Source organism: Schistocerca cancellata, chromosome 4 (genome assembly GCF_023864275.1).
Source record: "Schistocerca cancellata isolate TAMUIC-IGC-003103 chromosome 4, iqSchCanc2.1, whole genome shotgun sequence".
Classification (NCBI taxonomy): domain Eukaryota; kingdom Metazoa; phylum Arthropoda; class Insecta; order Orthoptera; family Acrididae; genus Schistocerca; species Schistocerca cancellata.
In genome coordinates, this window is record NC_064629.1 from 551,338,210 (window position 1) to 551,362,721 (window position 24,512).

Consider the following 24,512-nt stretch of genomic DNA (forward strand, 5'->3'; position numbering starts at 1 on the left):
TAAAGTCATTGTACCACATATTATTTTCTTGATACGAGATCACACTGAAAGATCTTTGCCACAAAATTAGCCTGATGACCAAACGTAATCTTTTGAGATAACATTCACTTTGTTGTTGCAAATTGCGACAATGCTTTTGCAAAGTTTGTAAGCATTTATGTGTGCTCAGTCCTGACAGCACACACAAAGTATTAGCAGCCTTCTATCTGTGTCCACTTAAAGATGAAACACAATAAGTCAAGTATTAATTTTATAAACTGTACATATGTCTCAATGCATATAACTCGAAGCACTCAGACATTTGAAGCTGGTTTATACATGGGAGTTCAATTCTTTAAAGAATCGTGGATGTGATCCTACTATTTCATTAAAAATCTCATTTTTCTTTTTTACTTTAGTAGTGCATATATGTTCTTTCTGTTCTCTCTCTCTCTCTCTCTCTCTCTCTCTCTCTCTCTCTCTCTCTTTTTTAAAAATATGTCATATTAGGGTCATTGGCAGTACTTACATAGAATTTTACAGTGTGATTTTGCAATAGTAAGAAATATCGTGTAACGTTATGTTACTGTAACTTTTACAACAAATGTTTTAAAAATATGTTCTCATTACTGCTAAACACCTCTCTGTCTCGCTTAGTGGTGAACAGTTTTTTGTTGTATTGATTTTTTTCTTCTCTGCTTTTTGTACAGCACCAGCAGAGTGAAGCATTGTAACAACCCTTACCTAACAAATCTGTCGATAAACATTTGTAGCTTCATCACATGTAGCAATAATCAGCTAATAAAAGATGGAAAAATCATGTTCAAGTTAAGAACATTTTGAGTGATCTTCAGAATTTTTGTTTCTCATGCCCATCCAGACAAACTGCAAACTCTGATCCAATGTTTGGCTTATCTACACGACTTGAAAACTGCTAAACAATTGATTCACATATGATTGCCAAGTTACGTTGATTCCAGTAAGGCCATCTGTTCTTCCTCCATTGAAACTGTTAATCAATTATGAGTAATGCTTTTTGTGTCAATAGAACCCTATAAGTTACACACACCTCTTGGATGTTGTCAGATGGTTAACATGTCCAGAAGATCAGCCAACCCTCACTAGAGTCAGGCTTTATGGACAGAAATTTGTCCAGGCGGGAGCAAGCATCCAGAATTTCGATTTTTAATGTTAGTCATTCAGAGAGTTTGATAATGTATTGTGCCCCAAGAACCAAATGTGACAAAGCACACAAAACTTATTGTATTACAATAACTGATAGGTATCCGCTCAGTGTTTCAAAGTATATTACTTTGTACATATACATCCACATACACTGCCTGACAGAAGAAGCACCCAGAAGGGGAGGAGAAAACAAAATGAAACTTCAAGTGTTGAGAGCATGTGTGATGTTATTTCAGTAATTACAAATTGAGTCAAAGTTACAAAGAATATAGCAGTATGAGCCCATTTATCAGTATGGAGGTGCACCCCCTCTGGCCTGAATGCATGCACCGATTTTATCCTCTTCTGAAGCGTAAGTGTTGTAACTGTTCCTTGATATTCTGGATACTGGTGCTGGGACAGAGTTGATTCCTGAGCTGGTCCCACACACGTTCTGTCAGGAACACATCTGGGGATCTAATACTGTCACATGAGACTTACCACACCAGGATGCGGGATGTCCGTGACACATCATTGTGCCCTCAGAGTTCCCTCAATCACTACCAGCCATGACCAGAAGTCAAACCTGATGCTCCTCATACCATGACACCAGGAGTAATATCGCTGTGCCTCTCCATAACATTGGAAGAACGGGACCTCTCCACAGGTCTCCATCATATTTTCAGAACCGCGATCCATCGCCGAACATAATGTGATGCCGTTCATCAGCAGTCCGTGCCTCCTGGTCACAGCATTACCCCAAATGCAGGTGTTTCTGTTGTTGTGTTATGGCAGCCTACACATGGGGCAGTAATTCCATAGTCCAGCTGCTGCTAGTCTCAAATCAGTGGTGCAGGCTGACACAGAATGTTGCAGGTAGTCCCGTACTTGTTCCTGGATGACAGGTGCTGACGTGAAGCAGCTTGGTGCACAATATGGCACCACTTACTTGCCTTCCTTTTTGTTCTGTATATGTTGTGAAAGTGACTCTGTCCTGATATGTTGTAACAATGAAAATATGCCCCACCACATGTAATTGTGAAGCTCTGAGAATTTGCACAACATGCTGTGCTGTCCAGACCCTTATGGGCTTTTAAATATTTTAGTGTGTTACGTGAAGTTGCATTCTGGTTTATACTGACTCATACAACGTCTTAATGTTGATCTGTTGTTTTGTTAAGTATAAATGTTACCTGCTTGCTGAAACTATGTAGCTATATTTATAATGAAATATTGACTTTTCTAGTGAAATATTTTTGGTGCAACTGAAAGAAGCAAGTGGAAGATTCTTATCAGAGAAACGGCAAGCTCAAGAGGCTCTAGAATTGCTCAAATTGTATCGTGGAGGGAAGCAGGAGGAAGTGGTACAAGTCAAGAAAGAAAAAGTGTAAGGTAACTATCATAGATATTTTGGTTGTCATGTATAATAATAACAACAACAACAACAACAACCACCCCCGTGGAGGCCCGGGAAAAGAATAGGCCTCCGGTATGTTCTGCCAGTCGTAAAAGGCGACGAAAAGAACAAACCACTAATAGGGCTAACCCCCCTTTTAGTGTGATTACTTGGTTCAGGAGAGAACTAAAGAAGCCTCAGACAAGTGCCGTCATGGTCGGGGACAACGCTTGAACCCTATGCCCGCCCACAATGGTAACGACACTGCTAGCCAACTGGAAAATGATTTAAATCCAAATAGAGGTGTTTTGCAGGATATGCTTCCTGCAACCACCCTAGAAGGAAAACAAAGACAGAGGATGAGATGGTCAGATGAAGTTAATCGACGCCTCATGTTCTGTTATTACCAAGCAACAAACCTAGGAACCAACACAACTGGATACAGATCACAAGTATACACAACATTTATTACCAGATACCCAGAATTAAAATTTTTAACAGAACAACGACTAGCTGATCAGATCCGTGTAAAAATAAAAAATAACAGGATACCCCAGTCAGAATTAGAAAACATCAAACAACAGGTACAACAAATACTGGAACAAAATAATGTGCAATCAGAAGAAGAAGAAAATACAGTAATGGACTCAAACATCCCAGAGAAAACAAACAAAGACCAACACGCATCAATTAAACAATCAGAGGAAAACGAAATCTTAAGACAGCCACCAGAACAAGCACAAACAGAACAGGAAGAGACACACGTGTTAGATATAGAAGAGAAATTTCAGCTGACATATATAGAATACAAAGACACAAATACAGACATTAGACCATTCTTGCATAGACCGCCAAATAACCCACAAGTCGAAACAACAATAAAAACTATCAACACAATCATACACAACAAAATAAATGAAAACACAACTATGGAAGAGTTACAACTACTGGTTTATATAGGAGCACTCACTACATTAAATATACACACTAGGCAGAGATCAGAACAAACCAACACACAGAAGAAACCCACAAAACCAGCATGGCAACACAGGCTACAGATCAGAATAGAAAAACTGAGAAAAGACATCGGACAGCTAACACAATTTATAAGAAATGAAATATCAGACAAAAAACGAAAAAGGTTAGGTAAAATCTCACAACAAGAAGCAATAGAGCAATTAGATGAAAAAAAAGCAGAAATTACAAGCATTGGCCAAACAACTCAGAAGATACAAAAAAAGTGAAAATAGAAGGAAACAAAACCAAACATTCAGCACAAACCAAAAGAGATTTTACCAAACAACAGATAACACACACATTAAAATAGACAATCCACCAAACACAGCAGACATGGAACACTTCTGGAGCAACATATGGTCAAACCCGGTACAACATAACAGGCATGCACGGTGGATACAAGCAGAAACAGACACATACAAGATGATACCACAAATGCCTGAAGTGATAATTTTGCAACATGAAGTCACCCGAGCAATTAATTCTACACACAATTGGAAAGCCCCGGGAAATGATAAAATAGCAAATTACTGGCTAAAGAAGTTCACCTCAACACATTCACATCTAACTAAATTATTTAACAGTTACATTGCAGACCCATACACATTCCCTGATACACTTGCACATGGAATAACCTATCTGAAACCTAAAGATCAAGCAGACACAGCAAACCCAGCTAAATATCGCCCCATAACATGCCTACCAACAATATACAAAATATTAACTTCAGTCATCACACAGAAATTAATGACACATACAACACAGAACAAAATTATAAATGAAGAACAAAAAGGCTGTTGCAAAGGAGCACGAGGATGTAAAGAGCAACTGATAATAGATGCAGAAGTGACATATCAAGCTAAAACTAAACAAAGGTCGCTACACTACGCATACATTGATTACCAAAAAGCCTTTGATAGTGTACCCCACTGATGGTTACTACAGAGATTGGAAATATACAAAGTAGATCCTAAATTGATACAGTTTCTAAACATAGTAATGAAAAACTGAAAAACCACACTTAGTATCCAAACAAATTCAGATAACACCACATCACAGCCAATACAGATTAAGTGTGGAATATACCAAGGAGACTCATTAAGTCCTTTCTGGTTCTGTCTTGCTCTGAACCCACTATCCAACATGCTAAATAATACAAATTATGGATACAATATTACTGGAACATTCCCACACAAAATCACACATTTGCTATACATGGATGATCTAAAACTACTGGCAGCAACAAATCAACAACTCAACCAATTACTAAAGATAACAGAAGTATTCAGCAGTGATATAAATAGGGCTTTCGGAACAGACAAATGTAAGAAAAATAGCATAGTCAAGGGAAAACACACTAAACAAGAAGATTACATATTGGATAACCACAGCGACTGCATAGAAGCGATGGAAAAAACAGATGCCTATAAATATCTAGGATACAGACAAAAATAGGAATAGATAATACAAATATTAAAGAAGAACTAAAAGTAAAATATAGACAGAGACTAACAAAAATACTGAAAACAGAATTGACAGCAAGAAACAAGACAAAAGCTATAAATACTTATGCTATACCAATATTGACCTACTCATTTGGAGTAGTGAAATGGAGTGACACAGACCTAGAAGCACTCAATACACTTACACGATCACAATGCCATAAATATAGAATACATCACATACATTCAGCAACAGAAAGATTCACATTAAGCAGAAAGGAAGGTGGAAGGGCATTTATAGATATAAAAAACCTACATTATGGACAGGTAGACAATTTAAGAAAATTCTTTCTAGAACGCGCAGAAACTAGCAAAATACACAAAGCAATCACTCATATAAATACATCAGCTACACCATTGCAATTTTATAACCACTTCTACAACCCTTTAGATCACATAACATCAACAGATACAAAAAAAGTAAATTGGAAAAAGAAAACACTACATGGCAAGCACCCGTATCATCTAACACAGCCACACATAGATCAAGACGCATCCAACACATGGCTAAGAAAAGGCAATATATACAGTGAGACGGAAGGATTCATGATTGCAATACAGGATCAAACAATAAACACCAGATATTACCGCAATGCCACAAAAGATAAATGCAGACTTTGCAAACAACAAATAGAAACAGTAGATCACATCACAAGCGGATGTACAATACTAGCAAATACAGAATACCCCAGAAGACATGACAATGTAGCAAAAATAATACATCAACAACTTGCCATAAAACATAAACTAATAAAACAACACATTCCCACATACAAGTACACACCACAAAATGTACTGGAGAATGATGAATACAAATTATACTGGAATAGAACGATTATAACAGATAAAACAACACCACATAACAGACCTGACATCATACTCACCAATAAAAAGAAGAAATTAACACAACTAATCGAAATATCCATACCCAACACAACAAATATACAGAAGAAAACAGGAGAAAAAATTGAAAAATACGTCCAACTGGCTGAGGAAGTCAAGGACATGTGGCATCAGGATAAAGTCGACATTATACCAATCATACTATCAACTACAGGAGTCATACCTCACAATATCCACCAGTACATCAATGCAATACAGCTACATCCAAACATATATATACAACTACAAAAATCTGTAATTATTGATACATGTTCAATGACACGAAAGTTCCTAAATGCAATATAACATATACCGTACAGTTAAAAGGAAGTCACGCTTGATCAAGGTCCGCGTCACTGTCCATTTTTGACCAGACATAACATCTGAGAATAGAAAGAAATAATAATAATAATAATAATAATAATAAAAAATTGTAACTGTGTGTAATTGTTTGTTAATGCTATCATATATTTTGACCATGATAAATAGTTCTTATCCAAGACAGAGATAACACTTATTGCTGTGTAGTTAATATTTTATGATGATGACAGTAATTTACTTGATTCTTGACTACTTTGAAAATTCATTCTTACTGTAAACATGTTCAACAGAAGTTGCGAAAATTTACACTATTTACAATGTGGATGGTTTGTGTTGTATGATTTAGTGGCAGTATTGTTTCACTCTTAAGAGTGTAATAGATGAAGCTGTTCTGGTCCTCTGGAACACAAGTACTTCTATAAATAAACAAAATTCACATGTTATTTCAGAATATTTTTCTCTTCACTCATTGTTTCTCGTCATCTATACCACAAGGGTGGTTTGAAAAGTTCTCGGAATCTCCTCGAGAGATCAGCGCTAGCACAATGAGTTGTTCACATGATAGTCATTGGACTGTTGCCTGTAAATATGTGCCATGTCAGTGCTCTTGGAAGAGAGTTGTGGTGGTGACGTGGCTCTATTGTTGTACACGTATAGTGATTTGTGAAGATGGAAAAAATAGAGTTTCGAGCTGTGATTAAGTACTTTGTAAAGAAAGGTATTAAAGCGAAGGACATTCGTGCCGATTTCCAGAATATTCTGGGGGACTCTGCTCCTTCATATTCAACTGTTGCCAAGTGGACAAATGAATTTAAATTTGGTTGGGAGAGCTTAGATGATGATACACATAGTGGTCGGCCAAGATGTGTCACTACTCCAGAAACCATTTCAAAAGTGCACAAAATGGTTGCGGGGTATTGCCGATTTAAAGAGCATGAAATTGCTCACACTTTCCAGATGTCATCTGAAGGGATATATCACATTTTAACAGCATAATTAAAAATGAAAAAATTATCTGCAAGATGGGTGCTGTGCCTCTTGACGCGCGCCTGCACGTGTGTGTCGTCGGTGTGGCAAAATTACACAAACTAAGGAATGAATTGTTGCCACACCTGCCTTATTCACCTGATATGGCTCTGTCAGACTTCCATCTCTTCCCAAAAATGAAAATTTTTCTTCGTGGACAAGGATTCCTTTCAAACGAAGGATTGATAGCCGGAGTTGACAACTATTTTGCAGGCCTGGAGGAAACTCATTTTCAAGATGGGATCAAGGCACTGGAATATCGTTGGACCAAGTGCATTTATCAGCAAGGAGACTACATTGAAAAATAAAAAAGTTTCAGTGATGTAAGTACTTTTTTTCTATTCTGATCCGAGAACTTTTCAAACTATCTTCGTACCATATAAAAAGAAGTCGTCATTTAATGTTGTTACCAAAAATCTCGAAAAGTATGTGACTGATTTACTTCAGATTTTTACATGATGCTCTAATAAACGCTCAAATGGACATGGGCTATATGTATTTTAATATGTGCAATATATAAAAGGGAAGTGTTGTTAGTCAAAATTTCAAAAGTTCTTTGCTGATTTGCTTCAGAATTTTCCACAGTACACTAATAAATATTCAGACGGACATTGGAAATACATTTATTTATTTTTAATGACAATGTACAGGTTTGCTATTAAAACTTACTGGTAGAAAGAAAATGCTATGCTGTGAAAATGTGCAATTTTGTTTTCTTTCTCGTAGTTAGTTTTAACCGCAGTAGCAGGGCATGGAAAACCATTAGAAAAATTATTTCTCCCATATATATTCTTTCCCCTTGTACAATTTTATATAAAACTTGCACACACAACAATGAGATTTTTTGTTCCCTTGTTTGAGATTAATTTTGCAGAAAAAAAGGACAGTTGTATTTATGGTTTATCAGTTTATGATTAGAGTACTACTAGGGAATCTGAATCGTCCGTAACTATGTAATCATACCAACTCACAGCTTAAAGCTATGCAAAATGCTATTACTGAAGCTACTATATTCACAGATCCAGCAGCTGGAGAAGTCTCTCTCATACCTCACATATAAATGATCCTAACTGATTTGACTACTTATTTATTATTTTAACCAAGTTTTTCCCTCAGAAATTTTAATACAAAATTGTACATCATTTTGCAAAGAGAGATTCAAATGGGGGAAAATTGACAATTATTTTTCTTGCTGTCTATGTGAGGATAAAGTAGTAGTGTGAAAATGGATGGCGTTACTTTCTAGTTATTCCTGCTCCAAATAGTACTACAATAATTTTCTCCATAATTGTGTTCACAGCCATCAAATACTGGTCAAATGAAGGTGTTTCTTCTGGGGCTGTAACATAAAGCAATAACCTCTGCAGAACCATATCTTCATTTAATAGTACAATACGAGGGCTATCCACAAAGTACATTACGTTTTGGAATTAAAAATAAATAAAGTATTGGAAATTTTTTTATTATATACAGATGAAAGCAACACTTCAATACTACTTTTCTACATAGTTGCCATTTAAATTAAGGCACTTATTGTAGCGATGGACGAGCTTGGAAACTCCTTTGTCGTAAAATTCGGCCACCTGCGCCTTCAACCACATGGTTACCTCTTCTTGAAGCTGTGCGTTGTCATGAAAACGCTGCATAGCCAACCACTTCTTCATTGCTGGGAATAAGTGGAAGTCACTCGGTCGGGACTGTACGGCGGATGAGGAAACAACTCCCACTTAAAAGATTCGAGAACTTCACGAGTGGCATTTGCCGTGTGGGCCCGGGCGTTATCGTGAATCGGCAAGATCTTTGAGCCCAACTTTCCCCTGTGCTTGTTTTGTATTGCTCTTCTGAGGTTGTTCAGAGTTTGGCAATGCCTTTGAGAGTTTATTGTAGTGCCTCTTTCCAGGAAATCCACAAAAATCGTATTTCTACCGGGTTACTGACTAAGCACTTGGGTGAAGGCGCAGGCGGCCGAATTTTACGACGAAGGAATTTCTGAGCTCGTCCATCGCTACGATAAGTGCCTTAATTTAAATGGCAACTATGTAGAAAAGTAGTATTTAAGTGTGGCTTTTGTCTGTATATATAAAAAAAATTCCAATACTTTATTTATTTTTAATTCCAAAACATAATGTACTTTGTGGATAGCCCTTGCATATTGGATTCTATGTGTATTACAAAACAGATGCATCATATGTTTGGAGCCAGAATGGCCAGCCAGTGCTTACTTTTAGGAGATAAAATTCCAGTACTGTTAACAGACACATTTAAAACTAATCCTATTATTCAGAACTATCAGGTCCTTCCTCAGTTCTCAACTATTATTTTTGGAAGCAAGGAATAGTGTTTTCTTATTTGAACTTACTTTTTTGACCATAGTACTGGAATTCTGCCTCCTGAAGGTAAGTCCTAGAGATCAGAAATGGTGCGAGTACGAGTCTAATGTTGAGGGTTGCATACAGAGATCAAGATGCCGTTGTTCCGTCAGTGCTATAAAGGCTTCCTTCTTTCCTTCCTGCTGTAGTTCTGCAAATATGATGAGTGTGAGAGCAGTGTGCTGCAGTCACTCCCTACTCGTCGACTCACTGAAGCGTGCCGGAGTGAGGTTAGTAATGACTGCTTACAGAAGTTGAGTGCACAATCATGCTGTGCACTGACAAGGTGAAAGGACCGATTGTCAGGATCAGATGGCCTTTAACAAAGCTGCATTTTGTGAGTCTGTGGAGGTTGTAAGATGAATATTAAGTGATGAAATTGTAAATGTCCTCCATTAGAGGAAGAGTGATATCTGGAAGAATGTCAATGCTGTAGTCCACACTTCCGATGGAAAGTATACAAAGAATGTCCAGTTCAAACAAAATGGTTATATTCTTGTTCATTCCATCTCCAACATGAGAAAACTTACGTGCTCCGTCAACCGAAAACTGAGCACAGAGCAACATCAGTATTTCGTTCCTGCAAACGAAAAGTGCTTTGTTTGTGTATCCTTTTGGTCATGGCAGCCAGTGTTTAGTAGCTAATAGCAAGTTGTGTAGCTTATCATTCATTTCTATAATTAATTCAAAGGCTATTGTAAATTTATTTTAATAATTAATCACCATTTAGAGCAGTGATCGTTAAACATTTTTGCTCAAGAGCCAATACTGACACTGCAGGATGGAACCTCATACAACATATGTGCCATCCTTGTTATTAATTGGTAATCTACATAAATTAGTGTCTTCATGAGCCCCCATAGACTTGCTGTAATACTGGTGCAAGAAGTACGCTGCCGGGCAAGTACCAGTAGTTAAAAGTAGTCACCACTCGGAAACTTTGTGTTGATTGTTCTCTATTTCATATTGCTACCACCCTCGGTGATCTTACAGCTGTGTTGTCAAGTGTTGGTTTCACTGTGGGTGCAAATGACATTTAATGTCAGTTTTCTCCTACACACTGCATTGTATTAGAACAGCCGTAATTAATGTTCCTTGCTACAAATAAGACTGCATTTGAAGATGACCATCTCTCTAATGCGCATACATAAATATGTAACATCTGTGTCAAAATTTATATCACAGCAGTTGATCAGTGTATGTCGTGCATGCCCATGTGTTGTTGTAACTTGAAGACAAACAGTAAAACATTCGACCACTCACATCCTCTAACACTGCAGTGGGCACACTACTTATGCCTCTGCCTCTGAGGTAAGCAGCTAACTTACTTAGCTCATGGCCATGTTAACCAACCAACCAAACAATTTTAAAATATTGCTGCATCTGTGAATATTTTTGTCAGTGACAAGGAAAGCTACATGATCTTAATACTAGTTGCTAGATAAAATAATGCCAGCTAACAGTACAGCCACCGGAACTCCAGACAGTAGCAAAGCTTAAGCAGAATCCGAGTTAGGCCTGGTGGTCTAGCGCATGTCTGAAAACTAAAAGGTCATGGAATTAAATTGCCAGAAGAAAAACTGTGTGTCACCTTTTCCAGGTTAGACAACTGGTAAGGGAGACATAAGAAGTCGCCATAGTGTAGTTTAGTTGAAAGACTTGCACCAGAACATGGGCCACGTAAAATTATTATAATAACAAGAACACACACACACACACACACACTCTCTCTCTCTCTCTCTCTCTCTCTCTCTCTCTCTCTCTCACACACACACACACACACACACACACACACACACACACACACAGCAGACTGGTGCGACTGCCCTGCTCATTTTTAGCGGATTGCAGTCGGACAGTCCTCTGATTCCTTCAGCAGCTGCCTTATACTGGCAAATGGCATGAGCTGCTTAAATCATTTAATTTATATGAAATGTTTATATTTAGTTACCTTATATTGTTCTCTGAATTTTAATCATAACTCTACACGACGCCCCGTAAACAAAATTACTGCTTTGTCAGACAAGTTGCCTGGCCACACTTACTTCATGCTACCCATGCAGAGTTAGGGTGGGTCACTAGTATTATAATAAAATGTGGATGAGCACTGTGGGCCACATGAGTACTTGATTTGGGCCACATGCGGCTTGTGGGCTGCAGTTTGATGACTGCTGATTTACAGAATACATTTCATCCTCATGTCCTGTTTTCTTGTACGGTTGTTACAAACTGAGTAACATGTAGAAAGTGTGTGTATGTTAACATAATTGTTAATCATTCTCTAAGTAGAGATTAAATATTAAAATAAATTTACAGCAGTCATCAAAAAGTTCTATATGTCTACAGATGTAGAAAAATTCAGACATTCATCCACATATACATATACCTTGGTACATGTGTACACTCTTAAGATAAAAAAAAGGACGCACCACTTAGGAATTATCCAAATGGGATGGAAATCAGTAGATGCGATGTACATGTACAGACAAATAAATGATTACAATTCCATAAAAAATGTATGATTTATTCAAGAGAAAGAGCTTCACAAATTGAACAGGTCAGTAATGCAATTCTGTCCAATTGTCATGTTAGATTGTCAAAATCCCGAGCTGGTTGGAGGGTCTTGTCCATAATGCTCTGAATGTTCTCAATTGGGAAGGGACCCAGTGACTACATTGGCCTTCAATCAGGATGAAAAATGTTCTGTTGATTACAAAATACCACCAGTAACTAAACAGATTATTTTGTGTTCGTGTATGTAAACTGTATTTATGTCAAAAGTAATTGTTTTGGCTACATAAGAATGCAGCAGTTATGTGAGCTTCTAATTTTTTTACTTACGAAATGCAATTTATATTTGGTAAGGATATAAAACATGCAATGAAGTAACACTGAACGATGTGTGGTTCTAATTATGTGCAAAACAGACAAACAAACAAAAAAGACAAAGAGAAGTCATTGGCTCCCAGTTCCTCTATGCCATGTTTATTTGTGTTTCTTTCCCTATCAGTGCTTCCAATACCACCTGTAATCTTACCTTTTACCAGCCTCCCCCACCCCGTGCCCTTCCTCCCCCACTACCAAACCTTGGTTTTGTTACAGTGCAATTCAGCCCTTAACTGTTTAAGGTACTCTACAGGAAATGTGTACATCTACAGGCACAGATGCTGTCTTGTTCTTTGTTAGTGACAGTCATTGTAAACTATTGCAGCCTACTCATTTCTCATGTAATTAATTTGCAGTTTCCCTCTGAAAGAGAAAAGGAATCCCTTCTAACACTCAGTAAGTGGTGCTCAACAAGTAGGTCGCTTGGTTAACAGTAAGAACACCACCCTGACTGCATTAGAGAATTAGAATTTATTGGTGTACCACTCCTTTTTTCTCAGTATCTTATATTTACTTTCGTCGTCAAGAAATGCCTCAAAATCACTAGTTTGCCATTTGTTAACATTTATTGGTGTGTCAAAGGAAAGAAAATGATCGTTTTAATTTTACTTGCATATCCAGCCGCAATCCCCGAACAGAGATCCTTTCTGAGGTGGGATGGCCTGGGTGCCTCAATGATACAAATAGCTGTACTGTAGGTGCAACCACAACAGAGAGATATCTGTGGAAAGGCCAAATTGAACTGTGGTTTCTGAAGAATGGCAACAACTTTTTCAGTAGGAGCAGGAGCAACAGTCTGAATGATTAACTGGTGGTGTCTTATAACATTTGTCAACAGGACCTTGTCATATTTGTGCTGCGAATGGCTGAAAGCAAGGGGGAACTACAGACATTATTTTTCACAAGCACATGCAGCCCTGAATCTTTTGGTTATTATACTCCGAATGTAAAATAGTAACAATATTAAGAAAAAGATAGTTATTACTCACCATATAACAGGGTCGCAGATAGGCACAGCAAAAAGACTGTCAGAAAGTAAGCTTTTGGCCAACAAGGCGTTTGTCGAACACACACACACACACACACACACACACACACACACACACACACACATATATATATATATCTTACACACCTAACCACAGTCTCTGACAGCTGGAGCCAACATTCCAGCAAGGATTTTCCATTGTTTGAATGTAAAATAGTCTCCCATTTGTATCTCTGGATGGAGACTACTTGAGGATGTTGCCGTCAGGAAGAACGAAACTGGTGTTCTACATGTCAGAGCATGGAACATTAGATCCCTTATTCATATAGGTACCGGCTGATAAGTCAGTATAAATTTGAAAACTGAATAAATCACGGAATAATGTAGATAGAGAGGTGCAAATTGACCCACATGCTTGGAATGACATGGGGTTTTATTAGAATAAAAAAAATACAAACGTTCAAAAAACATCCGACAGATGGTGCTTTATCTGATCAGAATAGCAATAATTAGCATAACAAAGTAAGACAAAGCAAAGATAATGATCATTACAGGAAATGCTCAATATGTCCACCATCATTCCTCAACAATAGCTGTGGTCGAGGAATAATGATGTGAACAGCACTGTAAAGCATGTGTGGAGTTATGGTGAGGCATTGGTGTCGGATGTTGTCTTTCAGCCTCCCTAGAGATGTCGGTCGATCACGATACACTTGCAACTTCAGGTAACCCCAAAGCCAATAATCGCACGGACTGAGGTCTGGGGACCTGGGAGGCCAAGCATGACGAAAGTGGCGGCTGAGCACACGATCATCACCAAACGACGCGCGCAAGAGATCTTTCATGCGTCTAGCAATATAGTGTTTTTTTTTTTTTGTTCTAATAAAACTCTGTCATTCCAAGCATGTGTGTCAATTTTTACCTCTCTATCTAGTTTTCAAATTTATACTGACTTTTTGATCACCTGGTAGATTAGAAATTTTAAAACGGGAACTGGATTGCTGATGTTAAATATAGTGGGATTTAGTAAAATGCAGTAGCCAGTAGAAAATAACTTCTAATCAGCTGAGTACATGGTTCTAAGTACGAGATCAAATAGGAATAGTTCAGGAGTAGATCTAATAACAATGAGACCCACCATAGTAGTGCAAGTTTATAAGGGGCAGTCACATAAAAATGAGACAGATGGAAGAAAAGTAAGTAAACTGCTTATTGTTTCAAAAGTAATCATCATAACTGTCAATACATTTATTCCACTATGAGACAAGGTGGTCAATGCCTTCATGAAGAAATGTTTGTGGTTGTATGCAGAACCATGATTGTACCCAGTTGTGCACTCTTCATATGAAGCAAACTGATGGCCACAAATTCCATTCTTCAGCACACCAAAAAATGTGGAAATCATGTAGGGAGAGGTCAGGATTGTATGGAGGACATGTAAAGATTTCACAGTGAAACATCTATGGCAATATTTGGGCAGGCATTATCCTGCAACACAATGATGATGGTGTACATCAACTTTCCTGGGTGTTTGGACATGATGGCGTGCTTCAATTTTTGTGAAGTATCCTGTGCATTAATTGTGGTGCCGTGTTCCGGAAAGTCAATGTACTCTCTGTTGCAGTCAAAGAGAAAGCTGATCATGACTTCCTTGGAATTGGTGTGTACTGTTTTGGATTTTTTCAGTGGGGTGAATCCATGTGCTTCCATTGTTGCTCTCAGCCTCAAAATGATGACACTGTGTTTCATCTCCTACAACATTAGAGGATAGGAAACAGTATTTTTCACAGTGATATTATTCCTGGTGGCATAGTGATGTAGACATTCTGTTCAAATTCAGTTGCTCTGTCATGATGGTGTGTGCTCTGCCATGATGGCATGAGCGGTATCATGACTGATGCCCAACATGAGCTGAATGTCTTCCACCTTCCACCTTCCATCATTGGTCATTTCTGATGGCAGCAACCACTGCAGAAATGACAAGGAGTATGGACACAATGAACCTTTCCTGGCTCACTGTTGTCTTTAGATGACTCTTGACCGCCTTGAAATTGTTTATTCCACATGTGCATGTGGCATACTGTGTTCACCATACACTGCAGAAATTTGGGTGTGATTTTCACTTCCTGAAACTACTTCTACAGTCAAAAACTGCACTACACCTCGCTGTTCCCCTTTCCTGGCTTCCATAGTGAAGTCGGATGCACATACGACTTGATGACCTCACATCAAGCATGTTTAACAGAGAAATGATACGTGGTGAATATTTGCACTGTACCTTTCAGATTCCCTATGAGGGCACTTCTATTCACACACACCTACTTTCGTTACCAACATCCACACCATGCTCGTTATAAAGTCTGTCTCATTTTCATTTGTCTACCCCATATATATGCCAACTAACTCTGCAGATGACAAAGAGATTGAAACAGTCTACTGTGAAATAAAAGAATTTATTGAGATAGTTAAGGGAGATGAAATGGGAGACTGGAATTCATTAGTAGGAAAAGAAAGAGAAACAAAAATAGCAGGAGAATGTGGACTAAGGGAAAGAAATGAAAGAATTAGCTGAATGGTAAAATTGTCCACATTGAGTACTGTAATCATCACTAACACATTCAGACCAGGAAAGAATTGAAGCATTTGAAATATATTGCTAGAGAAATGTGCTGAAGACTAGATGGGTAGATCGAGTAACAAATGCGGAGGTACTGATTCAAATTGGATAAACAACAAACTGACAGGAATCGGGTGATAGGACACATCCTGAGCTAACTTATCAATACGATATGGAAGCAGTTGCAGAAGGCTGAAAACTGAAAAGGCAGACCTGAGCTCGAATACAGCAAGGAGGTTCAAATGGATGTAAATTGCAGTGGTGATGCTGATATGATGACTTGGACAGGATAGACTATAATAGAAAGCTGCATCAGACCAATATTCTGCCTAAAGACGACAACTAGTCGTTGGCCTGAAGACGATGATGACCAGTGCTCCGCTTGAAGATGGTGATGACCACTCTTCATCCTGAAGACAGTGACGACCACTGTTCAGCCTGAAGACAACGATGACCAGTCTTCTACCTGAAGATAACGATGATGACAACCATGACCAGTCTTCAGCCTGAAGGTGACATCATCAACAATAATGACAGCCAGTCTTCAGTCCAAAGACAATAATGACAGTGATGACCAGTCTTCAACCTGAAGGTGACACTTGTAATGATGGCAACCATTCTTCAGCCTGAAGACAATGATGATGAGACATCCTATTTTTTACCTGAAGATGATGATGATGATGATGACAGTTCATCTCCAAACTGAAAAAGACGATGATGATGATGGCAATTATGACAGTGACAATGATGACAATGACCAGTATTCTGCCTGCAGATGACAACATTTTCCAGTTTTCATCCTGAAGATTATGACAATGATCAGTCTTCAGTTAGAAGATCATGGTCAGTCTTCAGCCTGAAGACAGAGCTGATGTGTCTTCAGTGCCCCCAGGGGGTCAGCATTCATTTGCTGGATATGGGCTTGGTGATCCCCAGGGTTCTTCAGCTGGGGACTAGTAAGTGCCACCAGTCCTCTGTCACCATAAATTCTGGGCATGCATCAACAAACACTGTGTAGTGCAGCAGTGAAACTTTGTGTCACAGGGTGTGGGGATATTGGCTTCAGGATGGTAAAAATCTATATGTAAAGAGTCTGAAGGTGTGCTGTGCTCCGATGAGTTGCATGGCTATTGAGGTAGAACAGAAGTTAGCAGGCAAGCTCTTGGGAAACCATTGCCCCTCAGTTGTAGAAGGCTTAATGTGGAAAGTGGAGCTCTGTGTGAGTGGTCTCTTAGTTCTCTAGCTGCTCATGGGACTGGGACGGAATCCTTGAGCTCAAATTTATGAACTCCCAGAGTGACGGGTGTATCATCTGAGAATACTTGCACCCACTCGTCCAAATGAATGAGGGTGGCTAATCCTCCTGATAATCAACTTGTATTCAGTAACAGGGCTCAAGAAGTAGGCAGCCAAAATGTATTTGTAGTGATTGAGAAGAAGGGGGGGGACGTTTGAAAAAGTGACCCCTTCTATATCCATAAAGGCTTAAAAGGGCTTACTGGTACCTTAAAGTCTGTTAAGCAGTTACAAAATGCTTCCTTGTCAGTTGAGTCTAACAGGGCACAGTAGGTGGAACTTCTTAGGAAGTCACAAAAAGTGGGTGACTGTGATGTAATTGTTGATTAGCACAACTCCCTTAATTTTAGCAAGGGGATAGTCACATACCATGATATATGGACATTGACATCACAGAACTTAAACAAGAATGGACATCACAGGAATGTGGAGCAAAGGATGCGAAGGAATGATGGAGAAATTGTGACCTTCAATTCTACAATGTTGCTTGAACATATTATGGCAAGGTTCCTTCATCTTAGGGTTGGACCTTGTATACCTAACCCTACACTGTCCTACAAATGCCAGAGATTTGGCCAAACATGACAGTTGTATGTGTACAGCAGTCTGCATCAACTGCTCTGGGAGCCACCCAGTCTGGAGCCGAGACTGTCTTGTTTTTGCTGAGGGACACAAAATTAAGGAAATAAAAGTGACCAAGCAGATACTATAGCAGAAGCCAAAAAAGAATATAGTGCGACAAAACCGTCTTTATTTGCCATTTCATATGCTTCCATGGTGGAGAAACCTGTTCCCAAGTTCGACACTTCCACACAGACAGTGTCCAGTGCACCATAATCCACTACCAGCACCTATACTTTCACCTGTATGTGACAGAGGAAAGTAAGCAAAGACGTAGCGATCCAGGCAGCTATGACAGAAAGTACCAGCAACATTTTCACAGCGAGCATTGACAACGCACCCGAAAAGCAGAGTGCCTCTCAGTGCCCTCTTCCCCCATCATCATCGAAGTGTCACGACATTCGGATCAAAAGCTGTGCTGGGGCACATCAGATGTCTTTGTGCCATGTCTCACTGATGAGGGCATCATGGGTTTAGGTGCCTCCTCACAATATCCAGGCAGCCCCTGCACTACCCCTCACTCAACAACTGCTTTGCCAACCTGGGTGAAGGATAGTGATAAGTCAAAACCACACTGCTGAAATAGCTCCCATACTCCAGTGGAATATGAATGGATACAGTACCCATCTGGTGGAATTGATCATCATCATATAGGATGGATCTTTCTGCCTCTGTCTTCAAGAGACTCTTTTTAAACTGACTGACTGCACCTGTACTTGGAGGCTATCACGTCTACAGAAAAGACAGTGTTACTGGTGACAAGGCAAAAGGTGGGGTAGCAGTGTTCGTCATGGACGTTTTGCACTCTTCACATGTGCCTTTAACCACTATGCTACAAGTGGTCGCTGTTTGGATTTTGGTCTATGTTGCTGTCATGGTGTGCTCTGTGTACCTACTTCCCCATGCGCCCATTGACAGTGAGAACCTCACTTTTCCCCTGGGGTCAGATACTTGAGGATCTGACACAAATTACAGATATCTGTTGATGAACAAGGGTCAGGCTACACATTTTAGCAGCACTACGGGATCATCCGCAGCTATAGACCTCTTCTCCTGTTCACGTGCTCTTGCAGACACTGCTCAATTTGGAGTGGACAACGACCTTCATTGTTGCGAACACTACCCAGTCAAGATACATCTGTCGGATGTAGCAGATCCTGAAAGGGTGTCACCAAGACGGCTCTTCAGAAAGGCTGACTGGTAACAGGCAGTTTGCTGTTTCTGAGCAGTGTGAAGATGTCCAGGACTGGGCGGATCACATTACAGGCGTGATCTGTGGTGCCACTGATGCAGCTATCCCGAAATTCAGGGGAACACCTAAGAGGCAGCCTGTCTCTTGGTGGAATGATGATTGTTGTTTTGCAATCGGGGACAGGAGGGTGGCTATGCAAAGATTCAATCAGTGCCTTACAGATGCGAATCTTGCAACCTTTCAAATGCCAAAGGCAAAGATGAGGAGAATAATTTGAGGGAGTAAGTAGAAGACTTGGCAAGAGTTCCTGAACTCCATCAGTAGGTTCACATTTGCAAGTAAGGTATGGGGAGCCATCAAGATGATCTCAAGGCAGAACTAATGACAGCCAATAGCAACTGTATGAGAGCAGGGGTGTCTCCTAACATCACCAAAAGGCATTGCTCCAATAATGGCTCAGATTTATGAGAGCATTACAGTCAGTTTTAGCAATGATCCAGCATTCTGTCATTATCAGGAGACACAGTAGAGGTTTGGTTTTGTTTTCCATTCCACCAACATTGAGGAATACAACCACCCTTTCTCTCTGTGGAAGTTGGTTTCCACGTCAGTAGCTCATGATACTCTGCCCAGTCATAATAATGTACAGCATTTTGGAACTGTTGGACATGGGTCAAAGGAGCTTCTCCATCCTCTGTTTAATGAAATTTGAATGACTGGAGACTTTCCTAGCTTGTGGAAAGAATCTATTTTAATCCCGATTTTAAATCCAGGGAAGGATCAGACTAAACCCCTGTAGTTATCATAACGTTAGTGTCATAAGATGCATAGGAAAGCCATTGGAGTGTATGGTCAACCAGTGCCTAGTATTGGTTCTCGAAACCAGGACGCTATGAAGTCGCTCCAATTGTGGGTTCAGGAGGTAGCACACCACAGTCAATAACCTGAACCTGCTGGAAGCAGCAATTCAACAAGCTTTCCTCTGTAAGCAACACTTTATTGGTGTCTTCTTTGATTTGGAAAAGGCCTGTAATAGTAAACGGAGGCACAGTATTTTGTTGCGGCCCTTTCAGTGGGGTTCGTACAATCCTCCCTTTCTGGCAGGTATATGAGATATGAGGTTGGGAATCACCTGTCTGACGATTTTAAGCAGGAGAGTGGTGTCCCTCAAGGGAGTTTATTTAAGTGTTGCAGCATTCACCATTGCAATAAACTATATTACATTAGCAGTATAATGTTTTTTGTGTGTGGATGACTACTTCTTCTTTTGTGCCTCCTCCAGCCTTGCAACAGCAACTTGGCAATTGAATCTGACGATCAGGCAGCTGGAGAAATGGTCAAACAGCACAGGTTTTAAATTCGCATTGTAGAAAACTGTTTGTGTAGCTTTTAATCACAGCCACACTCTTTTTAATTCACCTTTTTTTTAAATCTGAAGGATACTGTTCGCACCTTTAAGGAAATAGTGAAATATTTTGGCCTCACTTTTGATGAGAGTCTAATGTGGCTGCCACACTTTAAAAAACTCAAGATGCCTGAAGGCTTTAAACATCCATAAGGTGTTTCATCCATAAGGTGTATTTACACCTGTGTGTCTTGCGGCTTGTCACCATGCATCTGTAGCTTGTCCCACACAAAAGTAGAATCACGCGTGCAGGTGCATGCATCTTCCTCAACATGTGCATGTGAACAATTCCATTGACATCTGTGTTCACACTGGTCGCATCTTTTTCCATGTGTGATAAGTTACAGCTGCATGGCAATGAGCTGCAAGGTGCACAGGTGTAAACACACCTTTAAAAGCATGTCACAGGTTTTTTGGGAGCCGATAGGGCACATCTGCTCCAACTCTTTAAAGTATTCTTGTGGCCCTGACTTGAATATGAATGCCAGATTTATGGATCTGCAAGACATTTGTACCTCAGAATGGTGGACACTGTTCACTACAAGGGTGTTACGCTGTCAACAGGAGCTTATCGCACAAGATCAGTTGCTAGCCTATGTGCTGTGGCTGGTGATCCTCTAATGTCTACTTGCCATCTCCTCTTCGTGGTACACCAAGCATATGGGACTCTGTTCCAAAATCACCAGCATTCATCTCTGTTGCCCAACTGCCACTGGAACATTTGTTTCATAACTGTCTGGGGCCAACATGGCCATTTGGGATTAGTGCAGGAAGAGCCTCGAGTTCCTGCAGGTGGAGGGTATTGAGGTCCAAAGGCAGAGGTGGAGTAAGGAGTCCCCCTGGATACTAGAGGCCCAAGTTTCTTCTCGAATTGACTGCATGCTTGGAGGGTTGTACCGCAGATTATATTTTTAAACTTACATTTAATGAGATTTCAAGTCACCACTTGGATTTTACTACACAGGTGGGTCTAACCAAGGGGATTTTATTGGCTGTTTCGTTGTTTTCCTTGACATTGTCCTCAGGATAGGACTCCCAGAGCAGTTTTAAGTTTATTATGTGGAATTGTTTGGTATCCTGAGGGCTCTGGAGCAGATGAGATATCTACATGGCAAGAAAGTCCTCACCTGCTCAGATTCCCAAGGTGCCTTTTGTGCCATTGATCAGATGTACCCCACAGATCAGAAGTGCAGGATGTTCTTCATCTCTTGTAAAGACAGGTCAAGGAAATACATTTCAGCTGGGTTCCAAGGCACGTAGGGGTCTGGGGAAATGAACTCGCCAATGCGGCTGCCAAAGAGAGCTGCTCTCTTTCTGCCTCCCGCTTGGTGTTCAGTTGCCCTACTGGCTGTTACCTTATTTGTGGCAAAGAAGATCAGATGTTGGTGGGAGGCTCAGTGGCTGAAAGTGAGGAATAATAAGCTGCATTTGGTGGAACCTTCAGTGTGACCATGACTTACCTTCTTCTGACCACAGCAAACTCACGAAGTAGCCCTTACAAATCATAAAGTGGGATATTGCCTAGTGTTGCGAAGGGCCACCAGTTTTTCACAGATGTGAAATATAGCTGTCGATATGACATGTTCGTATTGTGTGTGTTTTCTATTACAATCTGAGGGCAGATCTGGGTCTCCCACAGGACTTGCTATCTGTTTTTAATGGATAATGAGATGAGTTGTAGTTTGTGTTTTAAATTTGTGTATGATGTGTGGACTTCATCCCAAAATATTAGGTGTGGGATTTCGATGTGTCACAGAATAGCTCGGACACCCATTATTTCTAAGTAGTCGCCTAGCCACAGTCACGTGCACCCTTTTAATTGTGCCTGTTCTGGTATCTTAGCCTTGATTTTTTTTTACTAACCGCCCCCCCCCCCCCCAATCCCTCACCCCCACCCCCACCCTGCCATCACCATCAGTTGAAATGTCAGACTGAGCAAGATTGTGAGATTGTGCAGTGTTTAACACACTGGATTTGCATTGAATTTTGAATCACAATCCAAATATCCTTATTTAGCTTAACTGTGTCTTCTGTAAATAACTGGAGGTGAATGCTCATATGTTTCTTTTGTCAAGGACACGGCCAAGCAATTTCTTCTTCCTTCCTCATCTTAGTTTGTGCCCCATCTATAATGACCTCATTGTCAGTGAGATTCTGGACACTAATTTATCTTCTCATTGGCTCTGTGGAATAATTTTGTTTGTTACTTTTTAAATTAGTTTTGAGAGATTTATTGAAATGGATATCTGAAATATACTATACCATCACTAAATCATTCATTGGTAATACACATTACAGTCATGGTGTCCTTTAATGCATATGAGAAACTTGTTCAATTCTTTGTTTCTCACAGTTGATTGCTAACATAAATTCATGGAAAGTTAATAAAAGTGTGCAAGAAGACTATTTCTTTGTTTTCAGCAGTTGAGAAAATGATGATGAAGGAAATCAAATGCATTCCAACAGAATGGGATATATATATAACATCCCACAGAATGGGAAATATTTCAAACACCTAACTAGAGAGGCTGGACCACCACTCATACAACTCTTCCCAACTTTGATCATACCGAATCACCAACTGAAGACTGACTGACTGCTGATGAAAGACCCTGAGGAGCTCTGATGCTGACCTCAGTCACCCCCTCCAGAAAACTGTAATGCTTCTCCATCTCTTGGCACCCCCACCCACAAAAAGCACACCAATTGATGTCACATAAGGGCTCATGTGATCACCAGTCCTCTTATACAACTTTTTATAGACAAGTGTGATCAATATTGCGCCATTATCTGCACGCTAAAATTCCACACTGTAAACATAATTAATAATAATTTTTAGCCACTGTAGTTTGCCCTCAAAATTCAAATATTTACAATTTCTGCTTGCAGTGGTGAGAATTGTTCATTTTCATAGTACCTTTACTATTTATTGTACAAATATGAGTGGTACATCAGTTTTATAGTATTTTGTCTCCTCTTTCCATTGCTGTTGTTAGAATTCATATATCTTTAATCAAAGTTAAATTTTGGGGAAAACTATGAAAATTTAGCATAAAACAATAAAAATGGATAATAAAGTAATAGATCTTAACATCTACATGGTGTTTGTGGTCGATAGCTCTTGATGCCAAAATATACTGCCATGCTATCAATATCTGTCTTCATTCAAAAAATATGCTGATTTCAAATAATTTTCCAATTAAAATGTCTCTCACAGCTTAATTTTTAAAGTTAATGATCATGTAAGTAGTTCTGTTGACGTGTCTTACTGAGACCTACAAATTGAATGCTTCATCTCTCTGGTGTAATTAACATTTTAAGAGTTACGAATTATTTAGTGCACTAGTTGTATTCAAATCTTTGTGTCTGTATCACCACATATGTCATTTCCAGATCATATCCTTATATCATTGCATTTGTAATCAAATTCTCTTTCATTTGACACCTTGTGCTTCCCTGTGCTCAGCAATATTTGTGTTGCACGTGAACAAATAAGTACAATTCAACTTGAAAGTTTTGTTGTCATGACCAGCCCACGAAAAACCTACGTAGAGCCATGCTGCCTCAGCTGCTGGCCAATGTCACCAGACCACTCGCCAACTGCCAGCCAGCTAGTGGCACGAACTCTGCTCGCACTCACTGCACACACACGTCTTAAATGCTGCACAAAACTAAACAGAAACCCAATGCACAGGTATAACTTGGCATATTATAACCACCCTGGGGGTAGGCAGATGTGCAGCTAAATTGCCAGATATTGTGGGATCTGTATGTCAAATGTTGATGCGGTTCAACCGCAGGGATAGACCGCATTGCCAGACTGCCCACTCCAGAATGTGAACTTTGCCTGT

The 24,512-nt window shown here is 39.6% G+C and overlaps 1 protein-coding gene across 1 annotated transcript in view; it reads left to right on the forward strand.

The window, feature by feature from the left end:
- Positions 1–24,512, forward strand: part of LOC126183282 (DNA fragmentation factor subunit alpha-like) — a 92,210-nt gene that overhangs the window by 60,899 nt on the left and 6,799 nt on the right. The window contains exon 5 of the mRNA XM_049925113.1: positions 2,390–2,535. Within this exon, the coding sequence (XP_049781070.1) occupies positions 2,390–2,534 (145 nt within the window). The 3' untranslated portion in view covers position 2,535. The remainder of the gene's footprint in view (positions 1–2,389; positions 2,536–24,512) is intronic.